Source organism: Harpia harpyja, chromosome 22 (assembly GCF_026419915.1).
Source record: "Harpia harpyja isolate bHarHar1 chromosome 22, bHarHar1 primary haplotype, whole genome shotgun sequence".
NCBI classification, from domain to species: domain Eukaryota; kingdom Metazoa; phylum Chordata; class Aves; order Accipitriformes; family Accipitridae; genus Harpia; species Harpia harpyja.
Window position 1 is genome coordinate 18,361,481 of NC_068961.1, and position 16,129 is coordinate 18,377,609.

Genomic DNA, 16,129 nt, shown 5'->3' on the forward strand with positions numbered 1-16,129 from the left:
GAAGAAGCTGAGCCTAAAGCCTTTCTGCTGCTGGCAGTGGCAAGCCCTGCGCTCTGTTCCAACGGATAGGTAGCGAGCCAAGCTGAGCACAGCCGGGTTGCAGGGATAGCACTAGAGTGGACTGCTGTCCCGCCTGGTGAGCTGCCTTCCTGGGACAACACGGGGGATCCCAATTCCACAGGGATAGGTGCGAAACAGCGACCAGTGTCACTGGACCTTGTCTGTATGAAGGCAGTTTCCCATGCCTCCCCATCAGCCGAAGAGCAGTAACGTCCTCCAGTGAGCCGACCCCAGGGTTCTCCTCTGCACCAGCACCAAGCCCGGCAGGCGTTGATAAATTGTTTGGTAACCTCAGCTGTAGACACACCATTAAAAAGTACAGAGAAAAAATATTCTCTTTTTTCGTAGGGAATTAAATCCAATGTCTAAATAAATCACCATTAATAGAAGAAATAATAAAAGAGAGGGTCAGGGTGTTACATGGATGCCGCCGGTCTCCTTACGGGAACAAGTTAGCTATGTTTCCTTATTTTTCCTGCAAAGATGTTAAGAGCTGTGGGGATGTCAGTATGTTTCAGGTGTAGCAGGAATCATACGGCTGTCAATGGGTTGCCTGAGATTGAGAATTGGACGAATTTTTAATGATGCTCCTTCACAGACAGAGCCCAGCGGCCTCATTTTGACCAAAGCATCTGAACTGGCAGAAGAGACGGGTAATTCCAGCGAGCAGAATCGGAGGCTGCCTGCTGGGAATTACACCGCGTCACCAGCACCCCAGAACCGCCAAACTCTTACAGCTGCCACTTGCAAGTTTCTCCTGTCTCGAGGGTTGCTGATCTTTCCATCTTTTGATCCGTGTTCCCAAGTATAGCTTAGGATGATACCAAAGAGTGCAATTATGCTATTCACAGTGCCTGGAAAATAAAGTTTCTCACCATAGCTGCTACAATATTTGGAAACTCATTTTCTGGAGCATTGGATCTCAATGGCAAGGCCCATGCTTATGGATTAAATTTACGGTTGCTGTGATCCACAAGATGCAGTTTTAGGTGAGAAAATGCTAAAGCTTGGTCCCACACGCACGAAGATTTTCCGTGGCGGCGCAAGGCCCACGCACGAAGGGAAGCCGGTTTAATAACAAGGGAGCAAAGATCAGCTGCCCCTTAAAATCCAGCGGGACACAAAGACCAGGCAGCTCCGCCCGCCCTTAAGCCGCGCTCTTTACCCCGGCCTCCCTCACCCCGCCCGGCCGTGCCGGCCCGCGGGGGAGCCCTGCGCCCCTCATCCGGGACTTGGCCCCGGGTCGAGGAGAGGATCTACCATCCCCTCACCGACCCAAACCCCTCAGCCGACATGATCCCGACGCCGGGATCGGCCCCTCAGCGACCGCCGCTCTCCCCCCCCCCCTCCCCTCCTCACCCTGAGGCGGCTGCGCGTTCCCGCTCTTCCCTCGCCGCCCGCCCCTCAAAGGGCGCATGCGCGGTGCCGGCGGGAGGCCCCGCCCTCCCCTGCGGCCGTTGCCGGTGGGAGGCGGCCGGGCGCCAGGGCGGCTCTGACGTCACCCACCGCCGGAGCATTGCGCCTGGTACGGTTGCGCGGGAACTTGCGTAAGGCGCAGCCGCCGCCGCGGCCGCCTTCGTCGCTTCCTCCTTCTCCTCCGAAGGCGCCGCGGCGTAAGGCCGGCGGCGAGCGGGCCGGCGTTCCGCCTAGAGGGAGGCCGCCCGCCGCCGCCCCCCGCCCCCGCCGCGGTTGCCGCCGCCATGATGAGGCGCACGAAGCCCGAAGTGGAGCGGTACGTCGCCTCCGTGCAGGCCGCCGCGCCTTCCTCCAGAGAGGTGAGCGCTTGCCGGCGGCGGGGCCGCCAACGGACGTCCCTTCCCTCCTGCGCCGTTACCGGGGGTCGTCGCGGCGGCCGCCCGACCCCCTCCTGGCTCGGTGGGGTCCCCTTCCCGCCTCGCGTGGCGCCGGGCCTGTGAGGGGGGAGGCTCTCCCTCGGTTTCTGAGGGGACGGCCGCCTCCCGCGCGGCCGGGAGGCCTCGCTGCTCCTGCCCTGCCGTTGGGGGGGGGGGGGGGTTGTGGTGTTTCTGGGAGTATTTCCGAAGTCTGTGTCCAGTCGGGGTTTCTTTAAGTCGAGGGAGGGAGGGGAAGCTGCTGTGAGGAAGGGGATGGGGTTTCCCTTACTGGAGGTGTCTTCCCTAACCAGGAGCGGTGGTTTACCAGAGCCGTGCGCTCGCCTTTTACACCTGGTAAGCCCTAGTGTGGCGTTACAGAGCCCACCAGCTCTCTAAGTACAGAATTCTTCAGTTTGATGAGAGTGTAGTTCCTAAGTTTCCTGAGTTTTTCCTTTTTAGAAAAAGAACTGAAATGGGGAACGTGTGAGACGCTTTCAGTTTTCTTTTATGTGCCGTGTGATTAATATTCTTGTCTGTATGACTGCTTTGTGAAATAACAGTATCAAGAGAGGTGGAACTGGGAGAAAATAATTTTCCTACTCCATTTTAGTAAGTGGAGAGAAGGATGAGGAACTGCATGGTTGGTTACCGTTTTCCATTATATCTGGAAATTGTTATACAGGTCACAGTAAGCAGTCTGATGCAATTCATGGGAGCTATTTAATCCTGAAAGATCCTGTTCTGAATTGATTTTATTGCGGAGGTAGAATATTCAGCAGTGTGTGTTGCATAGCCTGAATGCATCCATGTTCATCATTATGCAGTGGGGTCTTTAGGCAGGGCCTGTGTACATCATCATTTGTACCTTTCCCAAGGGCAACGAAGTTGTCCTGTGACTTCAGTTGACTTGGGTGCTGTTTAGACCAGACAACGTCAAGTACATCACTGCCAGAATCACAGATGCTCTTTAATTGTTTCGATATTCCTATTGAACTCAACAACAAAAAAACTTCCTCTCTTTCTGTTGTGCTTAAGGCCAACTGGTGCATATTTAGGTGGGGTTTTTTTGTTGTTGTGTTTAAGTAATGCTTACAACTAATTGTATAGCACAGTCAGTGGTGGAAATAGTTACTGGTTTTCTTGTTGTGTTGATTTAAGGGGGGTTGCTTATAAGGCTGCAAAGCATTTATTTTGAGGTTTCTTTTCATCTGTGTTTAAAAGGAGATGCCAAGTGTGACTCCACTCTGACATATTTCAGTGTTTCCTTTTTACGACATACTTCAAGTTTTCAGTCTGTATTTTTGAAGTATCTTAGGAGGTGTGCTTTCATTCTAAACCACTTCTTAAAATTTTGCATGAATAGCAGGGGTGAGAGAGGGAGGGAGACTAGTAATTCAAGTGTATTCAAAATGTACACACTTGTTTGGAATCGTAGATGTAACTAGTTTCAGTAATTCTTGGTTCACAAACAAAATCTGCTTTTGAACTGATACTGGGAGCTCAAGCTTTAAATTTCTGTCTGGTTTACTCTTCTACCTTGGGGTTTTTGATTGTGACTTAGTTCTTTAGCTCATTCCTTTCACTCTTCTCCTCCTGTCCATGCTTCTGCCATCTTGCCCTCTGTCTGCTCTCTGTGTTTCTTTTTGTTTTCCTTTTGTTTCTTCCTTGTTCTACCCCCCAAAAAATACCTTTGGAGATGTTTCACCTTTCACCTATAGGGTGTGTATGTTCAAGTTATCTTAGGCTGACAACATCAGAAATAAACTACTAGAGAAATGCATTTCTTACCCAAACTGGGAATGACTTAGGTAGAAATTGCTTTTTCCTCAAGTATATTTGAACAGTCGTGTCTGATGACAGTATACTACAGCAGGGCTAAATGACAGATCTCTCTTGGTTTGTAGGAAGTTTTTTTTTCTTTGCTACATTGCAACAAAAGAGAGGAGATGTAGCTGACCCCGTTCTTCCACTCTCTTTAATCAGAAGTGTTTATGAAATGTCACATGTATATGGGCTTGTTGCTTGCTTCACTTGTAATCTCTATTTTGCCTTGTAGCCTTATAGGAAAAACTCTTACTCTTTTCGTTCTTAATGCTGCATCTTTCAAAAACAAACCTTCAAATATGAAGAGTGGATTTGAGCTGATAACTAGTTGTCAAATTCAGTCATTTAAAAGTATTATGCATTGCTGAAAAGAAGGGTCACCCTGTTTGAATTATTTTAAAAGTACCGTATGTCTAAAGGACGTCTCATGTTTTTTTTTCTCCTTCAGAAATCGATGAAAGGATTCCTCTTTGCTAAGCTTTATTTTGAAATAAAAGAATATGAACTGGCTAAAAGGTAACATGCATTGATGTATGTTTGTTTTTCTGTTCTCTAAAGCAGAAGAGAAAAGGTAAATTAATATGAAATAGACCAGAGAAACCAAGATCAATATCATGCTGTTTTAAGGTAGCAGTGAATGTTGGTATTGAGTGCCATTTAAATCTTTATAAAGCAACAACTTAAAAGAAGATTGGTTATGTGGTACTGAAAAACTTACCTGGTTGAAATGGCTTTTTTTCTCATTGTATTCTGTAGTTCTTACTATTTCTGTGACCTACAGCTTTTTTTTTTTTTTTTTTAAATAAACAGAAATACTTGCTGGCAAGTAAGTAGCATCTGTACATGTAAAACAATGTTGCTTCTTACTTTAAGGGCGAGGCAAAGTATCTAGAACAAAGTACCTCTATAATTCCTGTATGGGAGATTAAGTTGTTATTATAGCTCATGGAGGTTGGATTATTATTGAAAAATATTGGTCACGTAACTGACTTTTTTTCCCCTCCATAGGTATATATCTACATACCTCAACGTACAAGAGAGAGATCCCAAAGCACACAGATTTCTTGGACAAATTTATGAAGCTGAGGATAACATAGAAAAAGCTTTTGGGTGTTACAAGGTAAGTACTACACTGACCCCTAATGTTCTGCTTTATTCTTTTGTAAGTGGACTTTTAAAATCCTTCTGTGGTGGACATTCTCAAACCCATAGAAGAAAACATGTTCCTGGAAAAACTGTATTATTTATACACATTTGACAATGGAAAGCATATGAAGCACTGCAGAGGAGATTCTTCACTTGGTATCACTTACTTCAGTAGTATATTTTTAAGTTGATTCTTTGGTTTTTTGGTTTGTTTTTTTTTTTTCTGGACTTGATCTTTGTGCTACCTGCTGTTAAATTCTTCCCGTGGCATACATTGTCTTTTGGACTAAGGATCTGTGACTGTGGTAGAATTCCTTAATGTGGACCGTGATGACAACACGAATCTAGTTGCTACTACAAGACTGTAGGCCTAGTGTGGTCTTTGTTTGGTTTTAGAGGAGGCAGGGGCAGAAGGGAGGGGCAAATTAATTTTGATTAGGCAAGCATATAAATGTCAAATTCCCAATCGGAATGTCTTTGTTCTGGTTTTGGGGAGGGAGATGATGTGCTCAGAAGTCTGGTTGCCAACACAACTCCATGAAGTGCTATCACACTTCTTAAACTGTGTGTCTTAACTAGTTCTTTTTAAAAGTGTCCACATCTGGCTAGACTAGAGCTCCTTATAGTCTGCTGCCTGTGTATAGCAGTGGCTAGTGGTAGGTGCAGAGGAGCTGACTTTTGCATTATTTTTCTTTTGCTCTTCTGAATTCCAGCAGTTGTATCTGGGTGCTGTAAACTAGTGGTAGCATTTAGAAAGTATTTTCTTAATATATTCTGTGTTGATAGATCTAACTAATTTGAATAGCTGTGTCTGTTTGTGGGGGGATAACTCTTTCCTGTTCTATATGGATTGTAAAATCAAGTTACCTTTTTTTTTTTTTCCTCCTGTGCATGGGGAAAACTAGCGTTCTGTGGAATTGAACCCAACACAGAAAGACCTTGTATTGAAGATTGCAGAGTTACTATGCAATAATGACATTACGGATGGAAGAGCAAAATACTGGGTTGAGAGAGCTGCTAAGCTCTTTCCTGGGAGTCCCGCTGTTTACAGGTTGAAGGTAAATTCCAAATTATCTCTGTTCTATGGCTTAAAGAAGCTTTCAGCATCTGACTGGAGTGCTTTTTGCATGTCAGCTCACACAAAACTCTCCCTGGCTAAATTGTCTTAGAATCTTTGGTATTAAATCTAATAGATGTTACTTTCTTTGCAGTCTGACATTTTTGTCTAGCTTTCAAGAAAGCTGCAGCTACAGGCTTTCTTACCCTTTTTAATGTTTGAAGGTTAATCCTCTTCAAAAATGCTGAGAAACTGTGTTAGTTGTCACATCTAAGAAGTTAAGACTAGGTAGGCACTACTTGATCTTTCTGTTGTGTCACTTGCAGGAAGGTAGCAGGCCTGTGATCTCAAACTTTCTTGCTCTACGCTGCTTTTTTGTTTTTAAATCCGTATTATGATTAACTGCAGAATGTGAGAAATGCTGTCATTCTCAAATATTGTGTGAATGCTTTCAGTCATGCGACCTCACTTTTGCACAGGTATATTAATTTTGTGTAGCTAGGCAGCAACCACATTGAAGTCTTAAGATGTCTGGGGTTTTTTAAGCAAGGCAGGGTATGCTGTCATTGAACCAAATGGTTTGACAAGCATTACTTACTGTTGGTAAGAGGCAAATTCTTCTAAGTATTTTCTTCTATGATAGTTATCTCCATTTTAAAATATGTGAGTATTTCATCAAACTTTATGTAATACTTTAAAGCTATTAAGACTAGTGTAGTTTGAGTCATGTAGTCTACAGAGTGGAGCAAAGAAAACTGTCTGGTACTGTAGTTGCTGAAAAGACTCACATGGGAAATGAAATACTAACATATTGCCTTCACGTTTAACAGGAGCAGTTACTGGATTGTAAAGGTGAAGATGGATGGAATCAGCTTTTTGACTTGATTCAAGCAGAACTTTATGCAAGACCCGATGATGTCTACATAAACATCAGACTAGTTGCACTCTACCGTTCAAATAACAGATTAAGAGATGCTGTGCTCCATTGTCAGGAAGCAGAGAAGAAAATACCTTTGCAGTCAAGCCTGGAATGGTGTTCCTGTGTTGTAGAGACATTTGAGGTGTTTAATCATATTTTGATCCTGTGATAGTCTTCCATATCTTTTTTTAACTGGTCTATTTCTCTTAGTGTCATTACTCTGACAGCTATTTCTCAAGTGATTTAACTCCTTCAAATGCAAGTCTGCTGAAACCAGTGGAATTACAAAATACTTCTTGGGGGTTTTTTTAATTGGAATTTTCTCCCTAAAATTATGCCTTATAGAGCTATTGAGTTTCTAACTTCAAAAGCTGAGTTAGACACAGCAGTTCCATTAGCGATAAAATTGCTTAGGCAAATAGTTCCCTGGAACTTCGCTGCTGAAGAATATGTTAAGGTCTCACCTGTGAAACTGGATTATGCAGTAAATGCTACTATTATGTTTTGGAGTACTGCCTTGCCTTCATGGAAGGATGACTGTTCCTTATCCTGTGATGAACTTTCTTCTTTAGGAATATCTGGAATCTTTACAAGACTTGGAGTCTGATAAAAATAACTGGAGAGCTATCAAGAAAGATCATCTGCTGGCCTATTCTAGCTTTGTCAAAATGACACTTTCTTCTAGAGATGTTCAGGAATGCAGAGAGGCACTTGAAAGGTACTGTTTTAACTTTTCCTGTAGTTAAAAAAAAAAAAAAAAATTCTCTAAGAGTTGGGGGCTTGGGGGTTTTTTTTGGTTGTTTTTTTTTTTTTTTTTCTCCTGGGTCACAGAACAACTACCAAGCTTCTATTTCACTGCTTAACTTGTTTGTGGATGTGAGAGGAGCTTCTCTGTACTAGCCACTAAGGACTGTTCTTACTGGCTTTGAATCCCAAGCTATCTTTTGACAGAGATGCAAGCCTTGTTTGAATAGTCAACATGCAGCCATGCAGAAGACTTATTGATATCCTGGGTCAATGAACTTTGTACCTTCTTTCCCTTTAGTAAGAGAGTGTTGTTCTGTACTTCAGCAATTGACTAATCCAGATTTCCCAGGCAATTTAAAAAAAAAAAAAACCAAACAACCAAACCCAACAAAAAAACCCCCCCAAACCACACAAGGGGTAGTTTTGGGTATTTACCAGCTTTGTCCTGGTCATTTTGTTCTAAATTAACACAACATACACTGGAATAATTAGGAACTTTAGGTATATAGTATAATTGGGAGGGAGGAAGCCACTTGCAATAAGAACACTCTCCTTCAGGGAAAACTGGTGGTGTTACAGGGCCAGCTAAGCCAGCTGACTTCAAGACATATCGTCTGTGGCACACTTAGAGTAGTACAAAACAATGTTTCTAGTTAGTATATTAAGATCTGTGTTCCTTCCTTTCTGTTATCTTCCCTTTCTTACTGGCTTTTATTGACTTACCTTTGTTCCTCAATTATGCAATGGCTGTTACATTGTCTTTTGTAAAACAATATTCTTCAGTCTGTTAATCTTGAATGAGTATTTGAAGTAATACAGACAATGGATGAGGAATACTTAATGCCCAAGTATGTTTTGTATTCTTTTTCTCCTCTAACATTGACCAAAACCATCTGGGGTTTTCCATTGCCATTTTATTAGAGCCTTTCAGGGTGATAACATCTGAAGCACTTCCAGATAGTGGCAATGCTAACAGCCATTATAGTTTTGTCAGGTAATTGAAAGAGTGTTTTAACTGTTTTCTGGAAAGCCTCTCCTGAATGGGGGTTGTATACTAGCCTCCAACTACTCAGATTTCTACAGTACCTTCTATTTCTGAAGAGCCTGTCTAGCTGTATTTTGGGCCTTTCTGATAAATGAAGGAAAGGGAAGTGACAGTGCTTCCTGCATGTCTCTAAATCTGCAGTAGGGAGCGAGTTTATCCACGTGGTTTGGGAGAATAGTTTTGAAAGCAGCTGTGCAAAGATGTGCTGAAAAAGACTGTAAATATCTGGATAATATTGAATATGTTTACTTCAGTAAACTATGTTGAGAGCTTTGGGAGTTTGAGACTATTATTGTACTTTCTGGTGCAACTCAGGTTTTATGCAACAGAGACAGTACTAACCATTGACTCATCAGGTTACTTGATTCAGTTAAATAACATCAGCCAAAATGATCTGCTATAGCTTTTACCAGGACTCTGTTTAGAATGAGTCTTCTCTACATTTTAGTTTTGATCGTGTGCTTCAGTCAGTGAAACCATATGTGAATGGGCCGGATGAGTTGTCTCGTACCTTTGTGGAAATGAAAGGACAGCTGTACATGCATGCTGGAACTTTGCTACTGAAAATGGCCCAACACAATGAGGCACAGTGGAGAGTTGTGTGTGAACTAGCAGCATTGTGTTATCTGATAAGTTTCCAGGTAAGTCATTTTTCAGTTTATGCCTTTAGTTGATGCAGTTCTTGAAATGTTTTTGCTGTACATGTGTTGAACTCCTGTATTCCTGAAATGAACTAGTGTTTTTGTGCCCAAGGAAAGACTCCCTTTTCACTCACCAAAGCCTACTCTTTCACAATTCTTTAAAAGGTTTCAAATAACATGAATAGGGTAAAAGTGTCTTCAGCTGTTTCCCTTGTCAGAGTAACCTGCTTCTTAAAGGCTAGTGAGTTTATTTCCTACAGTATATTCCCTTTTCTGTAATAGAGCTGAACACATATGTTAAGTATTAGGTGTATTGCTATAGGGAGGGAAGGGTATGAACTTAATAGTTCCCATACACTTGTTGTGTAGACAGCAGCTAAAAAATCAAGCTTAATTCTTTTCCTTATGAAGTAAAATTGATTGTCCTTTTTATGCCACTGCTTGCATTCCGGGTATTACTTTGCTCTTGTATGCACTTAATGTTACTTGCAATAGCTGTAATTGCCCACCTCGGGGGTTTGTGTGTTTTGGGTGGGTTCCCCACTCACTTCCCCTCACCCCCCAGGCATTTGTGATACAGTACCTTCAGAATGAATTATGTGGGGGGGGGGGTTCTATAGTTTTCTAATGCTAAAAAGAAGCTTGTTTCCTAATTCTTAAGACTAATCTAAATGATCCGCTCTTATTGTGAAAAAGTTGTAACAATTTTCTCCTTACTTTGCCAGGTTCCTAAACCAAAGTCAAAACTAATAAAGGGGGATCAAGCTGGACAAGATGTGCTTGAAATGTTGGCCTGTGATCGAAAAAGCCAGTCTGGTAATAAAAATAGCTACATAGTTCCATTTTAGTGTTATGGATAGTTACTTCAAAGGCTAAGTGGTTTGTAAAAGAATACATTTGTTATCTTGAAATGTTAGCAGTTCAATATGCAATAAAACCTTCTAGATTCTGACTACATGTGTAAAACAAAACAGTAGTTTGATCCTGACACCTAAAGGGGTTTTTTTCTCCTCTTTAGCATGGTGGTAGAGCGTGTTCTCTTTTTTTCAAGTGTGGGGTTTTTCCCTCCTTTTTGCCTCTCCAGCACACTACGATAGAACTTAACTTTTACAGTCTCTTAATCTATTGGACATGGCTTCTGTCTGCTGATACTATTTTGCAAGTATTGTTAGCCCCAAGAGGAAAAGAAAATATTACTGTTGCCCTGTCCGTTCTATCCTCTTGTTCATCAGCTTTGCTCTTTCTGCTGCTAAGTATAGGCAGTTTTTCAGTCTACAAACTCTTGCAGTGCCTAGATGAAAACAAACGAACCCACTAGACATCAGATTCAGTTGTTTCAGAATGGATTTTGGTAAGACAGACTTCTACTTGTATTACAGCTACTTATTTCAAGGACAGTTGCAATGCCCCTTGAATAGTAATGATAAGAAGATGGCTTTGTTTTCCCAAAGAACTGGATTTACAAATGCCTTGGGATTGTTGTCACTAAAAGCTTGGAAAGCCTATGTGCTGAAACACTGACCTAATTACAGGGAGAACAAAACTTAACAGTCTGTGGGTTTCATAAGGGGAAATCCTGATTTCCGCCTAGCCTCCGGTAGCAAGAACAGTGTATCAAATATTATTTTCCGTATGTTCACTGCTTTATGTGAAGTGATATTTTTGTTTTTTAGGTCATATGCTGCTGAACTTAAGCCATGGCAAGCAAGATTTCTTTAAAGAGATTGTGGAATCATTTGCAAACAAGAGTGGTTCGTTTACATTGTTTGATAGCCTGTTTGAGAGTGGAGCTTCTAAAGAGAGATCTTTTATTGGCACAGATGATATTGGAAATGTCAATACACAAGCACCAGTGCAAGTGGAACTTAATAAATATGATATTGGTAAGAGGCGTTACTTACTGAAACTCAACGCAACTTTCTGTAGCAGAAGCTTTTCTACAAATACTTCATATTGCAACAAAAGACAAATACCTGGAATAGCTGTCAAAAGTTGCCCTCCTGTCCTAGGCAAGACTTGCACTTCTTGACTTTGCAATAAAGTCCTACCTGAATAATTCTTAAAGATTTTGGAGAAGTAAATAGGATTGCTAAAAGTAGTTGCCTGTTGGACTGAATATGGTGAGGATGGAAGTGAAAGGAAATCTGAGAGTTACCCCCTCAGAAGCTTAAGGGGTTGATGGCTTGAGCACTCAGATGAACTACTTGATATATTTGGCTAATTTGAAGTTTGTAATCTTTCCTAAGTGAAAGTTGGAATCTTGATGCTCATTGGTCTGTAAAGTATCTCTGGCTGCTCTGACAGAATGAAATGTGAAACCCAGCTTTGATCAGATTCAAGTTTTGCTGACTTGTAGGAAGTTGACATCTGCATCCAACTTTGTTTTTGCATAGGTGCTGTTCGAATGCACAGTGGCAGTCTCCAGCACCTCGTGTGGCTTGGCTTGCAGTGGAACTCTATGTCAGTCTTACCCCCAATGCGCAAATGGTTAAAACAGCTTTTTCACTTGCCCCAAGAAACATCAAGACTTGAGACAGATGCTCCTGAATCCATTTGCCTATTGGACCTTGAAGTAAGTAAACTTCGCAAGTTCTTAAAAGTACTATAATTCAAGCTTTTTGGTATTTAATACCTTTTATTTATTTATTTTTACAAAAACAGGTATTCCTACTTGGGGTGGTATTCACTAGCAACTTACAATTGCAAGAGAAGTTTAATTCTCACTACGGTGCACATCAGCCTCAATTCTTACCACTGCCAGTGTGCAAACAGCTCTATACCGAAAAGCAAAGATCCTGGTGGGATGCCGTTCGTACTCTTATTCAGAGAAAAACAACGTAAGGCTTTTTCAGTTTGGAAATGTTTGATCAAGCCTTTAGGCTGCTCCTGCTACAGCAGCTTGGATTGGTCCCAATAGATTCTTGTAAAGTTAAATTTTCTTTTTTTGACGTATTTTGGACACTGAAGCTTTGTAGTAGGGACTTGATACACTTGAAAGAAATGAAAAAATCCATTTTTAGAAGTCTAACAATGCATTTCTAAACTAGAGGCAGGTTAGGACTAAAACTGTGGACTATAGTCGTCAAGCAAATGACATGTGAACAGATGAAAAATAGAGAATACTAATCAAGCAATGTTTCTTCTGATATTCAGACCAGGAACAGCAGCAAAACTGAGGCTTATCGTGCAGCATGGAATAAGTACTCTGCGAACACTGGAGAAACATGGCCTTCAACCTGCCTTAATTATACACTGGGCAAAAAGCCTGCAAAAAACAGTAAGCTGAGATTATTTTTAAATATGTAGAAGCTGAGGTGTTTTTCTCTCTTATTTTCCATACTATAAACAGACAGAGTGGAGGGAAAAAAAAAATCAGATGAGAATGTGTTATTGAGAACTGCTGTTTATTTTGTCAGTGTCCTGGTTTCAGCTGGGATAGAATCGATTGTCTTTCTAGTAGCTGGTACAGTGCTATGTTTTGAGTTCAGTATGAGAAGAATATTGATAACACTGATGTTTTCAGTTCTTGCTAAGTAATGTTTAGTCTCAAGTCAGGGATTTTTCAGCTTCTCATGCCCAGCCAGTGAGAAGGCTGGAGGGGCACAAGAAGTTGGCACAGGACACAGCCAGGGCAGCTGACCCAAACTGGCCAGTGGGATATATTCCATACCATGTGACGTCACATCTAGTGTATATACTGGAGGGAGTGGGGGTGGGGGAATCGCTGTTTGGGGACTAACTGGGTGTCGATCGGCGAGTGGTGGGCAATTGCACTGTGCATCATTTGTATATTCCGATCCTTTTATTATTACTGTTGTCATTTTATTAGTATGATCATTATTAGTTTCTTCTTTTCTGTTCTATTAAACCGTTCTTATCTCAACCCATGAGTTTTACTACTTTTCCTGATTTTCTCCTCCATCTCGCTGGTGGGGGGGGAGTAAGCAAGCGGCTGCGTGGTGCTTAGTTGCTGGCTGGGGTTAAGCCATGGCAGTCAGGCAAATTAGTTGCTTTAGTCACTCTCTAATGTACTTGTGTCTTAAACTGTAGTGTTATTTTCTACATGTATGTTACTTTACATAGCTCTTGAGATAACGCCCCCGAGGTTTATCTCAAGTGTCAGAGAAGCACTCTTGGAACTTTTCAAGAAAACAGGAGAAGGATATGCATGAACAGCATTTTGACTTGAATTTGTTGAAATAACAAGTGCTTCTATTCCATTTTCTTCACCAGGGCATTAGCCTTAACTCTTTCTATGACCAGAAGGAATACATTGGACGAAGTGTCTATTACTGGAAGAAAGTTTTGCCTATGCTGGAAACTATCAAAAAGAAGAGGAGTATTCCTGAACCTACTGATCCTCTCTTCAAACACTTCCATAGTGTAGACATTCAGGTACAGATTGATTAAGCCAAGGCTGAAGTAAGAGAGGGTCTATGTCAGAAACTTACATAGTTGTGGGATTTTTATCTGCATTGTGCAACTCCTGTTGTTATTACTATAAAACTGTTAATGATAAAATTTGGTAGTATCAGTATCTGATAAAGGAGGGAAAAAATCTCTCCTTACAACTTCATTCTTACCTTTAAAACTGTGTATATGATTGGAAGGCACTGAACATCCTTAGTACCAACTTTCTTTAAAAAGTATTTTCCCTGTATTATAGGAAAACAAATAATTATCTCATTCCATTGTTAGGAACGAGTTGTCTTTCACTTTCTTTGTAGGTGTTTCAGGTTGCAGCGTATGAAGAAGAGGCACGTATAGCATTTGCAATGTTGGATGCAGTTGATGGCAAAACTGATGATGCTTTATTAGCATTTGAAGCTATTAAGAATGTGGTTTCATACTGGAATCTTGCCGTGGTAAGTTTATAAATTGCATCACCCCAAAATGCTTTGCTTTTTTCAGTTGCCTTCTGACTGCTCTTAATTAATCTGCGTCCTTTTCTTTAGATCTTCCAAAGAAAGGCTGAAGAGATTGAAAATGATGCCATGCTGCCAGAAGAACAAGAAGAACACAAAACCTATCTTCTTAAAAGCAAGCATTATTTAATGAAAATCATTGAGGAAAGCTCCTCAGATATGTCAGTAACTGAGAAAGTAAGTAATTCTTGCTTTAAAAACTTGGAACAAGAGATGCAGTGGCTTTGGTTACTGTTTCAAAATGAAACCATTTGCATTTGTTAGCTTTTTTTAGACCAGGCTTTCTATTAAGGCAAGTTAAACTTCTCCACTCAAGACAAATAACCTGCTTAACACCAGTGGATTGATAAACTCTGGGTAACTTCTGTAACCTACTAGATGATGCAGTATTCAGACTACCCTGTGGATGAAAGCTTTAATGTAAAAAAAATAACTTTTGCCACTATCTTTTTATAGAGGTTGATACTTAAAAAAAAAAATATAACTAATGATTGTGTGAATTGTTTTCCTACATGAATCTTAACACGTTTGCAGCGTTGCTGAAAAAACAGTATTTGTGTAATGAAAGTCTTGTGAATTGTTCAGCCAGAATTCTGAATGTAGTCTGTCTTGTTCTGAGGGAGAATTGCAATCATGACTCATGTTTCAAATAACTTTCTAGCTGCCGGTGTCTATTGAAACTGTGAGGGAAATGCTAGATACAGTGATCCAGGAACTTGGTGAGAATGGTGAAGAGGGAAGTCCTGCCTTCAGAAATGGCCTGTCACGAGCTGTAGATTCGGAGATGAAACATTCCACTCCATCACCAACTAAGTTCTCTCTTTCACCAACTAAGAGCTACAAGGTATATTAGCCAGCTATTATTTCAGGGAATTGTTATGTTTGAAGAAAAATTCACTAGATTCAATTAACTTTTTTTTTCTAGTTTTCTCCGAAAACTCCTCCTCAGTGGGCAGAAGATCACAGATCTATACTTCAGATGATCTGTCAGCAAGTGGAAGCTTTAAAGGTAAACAATTTTGTCACCATATTCAGTGAAGAACAGTTGACCTTGTAGCTATGGTAAGGATTTTGTAAAAATAGCGTGGGCTAACTTACAGTTCCTAGACTACTATTTCAATCAGTGGAATTATCTTTTGTAAACATCTGCCTAAATTGAGTGCAAGACTAAATCTTTTTGCTTAAAAACTCTTACTTGGGATTTCGGCAGGGGTGTAGAGGCAACTTGTCTAAGGGCTGTATACAGAAAGAGTTCTGCTTTCATCAGCTTGGTTCTCATCCACTTGGCTCTGGTTTTGTTTTACTTCTGGCTCTACAACACAATTTTAGTACTTTGTGCTGCATGGGCAGATCTTGGATGATTCCAGCAGGTACCTCTTGATTTAATTTTTTTTTTTTTTCCCCCCAAGCTTGAACATGCTTTTAAATAGCAAAAGGGTAGGGATTGTTGCTTACGTTTTCTTCTACAAATACCTATGTAGTATATGCTTTTGATTGGCTCACTGTCTTGACAGAATGAAATGCAAGAAATGAAACTTAATAATTCCAACTCAAATGCGTCGTCTCATCGGTGGCCTGCTGAAAGCTATGGAACAGATACGATGTCAGAGGGCTATCAGAGAGCACAAAATCTTCATGAGGCTCCATTAACAGGTAAGTTGCTGCTGAATTTTTATCTGAATGGTCGACTAAAAGTAAGACTTTTGAAAATAATGCAGAAGTGTTTTAATGATTTACAATTAAAAACTGATTGCTGGGGAGAGTCCATTCAAAACACCACCACCAAAAAAATCAAGTATAAACTGTTTTCCTGTTGTTCCTTTTTAGTTGCTACCACTGGCCCATCTGTTTACTACAGCCAGTCCCCTGCCTATAACTCTCAGTATCTTCTCAGAACTGCTGCGACCAATGTAACACCAACGAAGGTGAGAAC

At 41.1% G+C, this 16,129-nt stretch overlaps 1 protein-coding gene across 4 annotated transcripts in view; it reads left to right on the forward strand.

The window, feature by feature from the left end:
* Positions 1-1,738: 1,738 nt before the first annotated feature.
* Positions 1,739-16,129, forward strand: part of RGPD4 (RANBP2 like and GRIP domain containing 4) — a 34,353-nt gene continuing 19,962 nt past the window's right edge. For all 4 annotated transcript variants that reach the window (XM_052773682.1, XM_052773680.1, XM_052773681.1 and 1 more), the window contains exons 1-19: positions 1,739-1,835; positions 4,165-4,232; positions 4,725-4,836; positions 5,768-5,920; positions 6,750-6,980; positions 7,411-7,556; positions 9,079-9,271; positions 9,997-10,087; positions 10,945-11,154; positions 11,665-11,843; positions 11,933-12,108; positions 12,425-12,548; positions 13,505-13,666; positions 13,999-14,136; positions 14,227-14,373; positions 14,858-15,040; positions 15,122-15,205; positions 15,711-15,849; positions 16,024-16,121. In XM_052773682.1, coding sequence (XP_052629642.1) covers positions 1,761-1,835; positions 4,165-4,232; positions 4,725-4,836; positions 5,768-5,920; positions 6,750-6,980; positions 7,411-7,556; positions 9,079-9,271; positions 9,997-10,087; positions 10,945-11,154; positions 11,665-11,843; positions 11,933-12,108; positions 12,425-12,548; positions 13,505-13,666; positions 13,999-14,136; positions 14,227-14,373; positions 14,858-15,040; positions 15,122-15,205; positions 15,711-15,849; positions 16,024-16,121 — 2,709 coding nt within the window. In that variant the 5' untranslated portion in view covers positions 1,739-1,760. The remainder of the gene's footprint in view (positions 1,836-4,164; positions 4,233-4,724; positions 4,837-5,767; positions 5,921-6,749; positions 6,981-7,410; positions 7,557-9,078; positions 9,272-9,996; positions 10,088-10,944; positions 11,155-11,664; positions 11,844-11,932; positions 12,109-12,424; positions 12,549-13,504; positions 13,667-13,998; positions 14,137-14,226; positions 14,374-14,857; positions 15,041-15,121; positions 15,206-15,710; positions 15,850-16,023; positions 16,122-16,129) is intronic.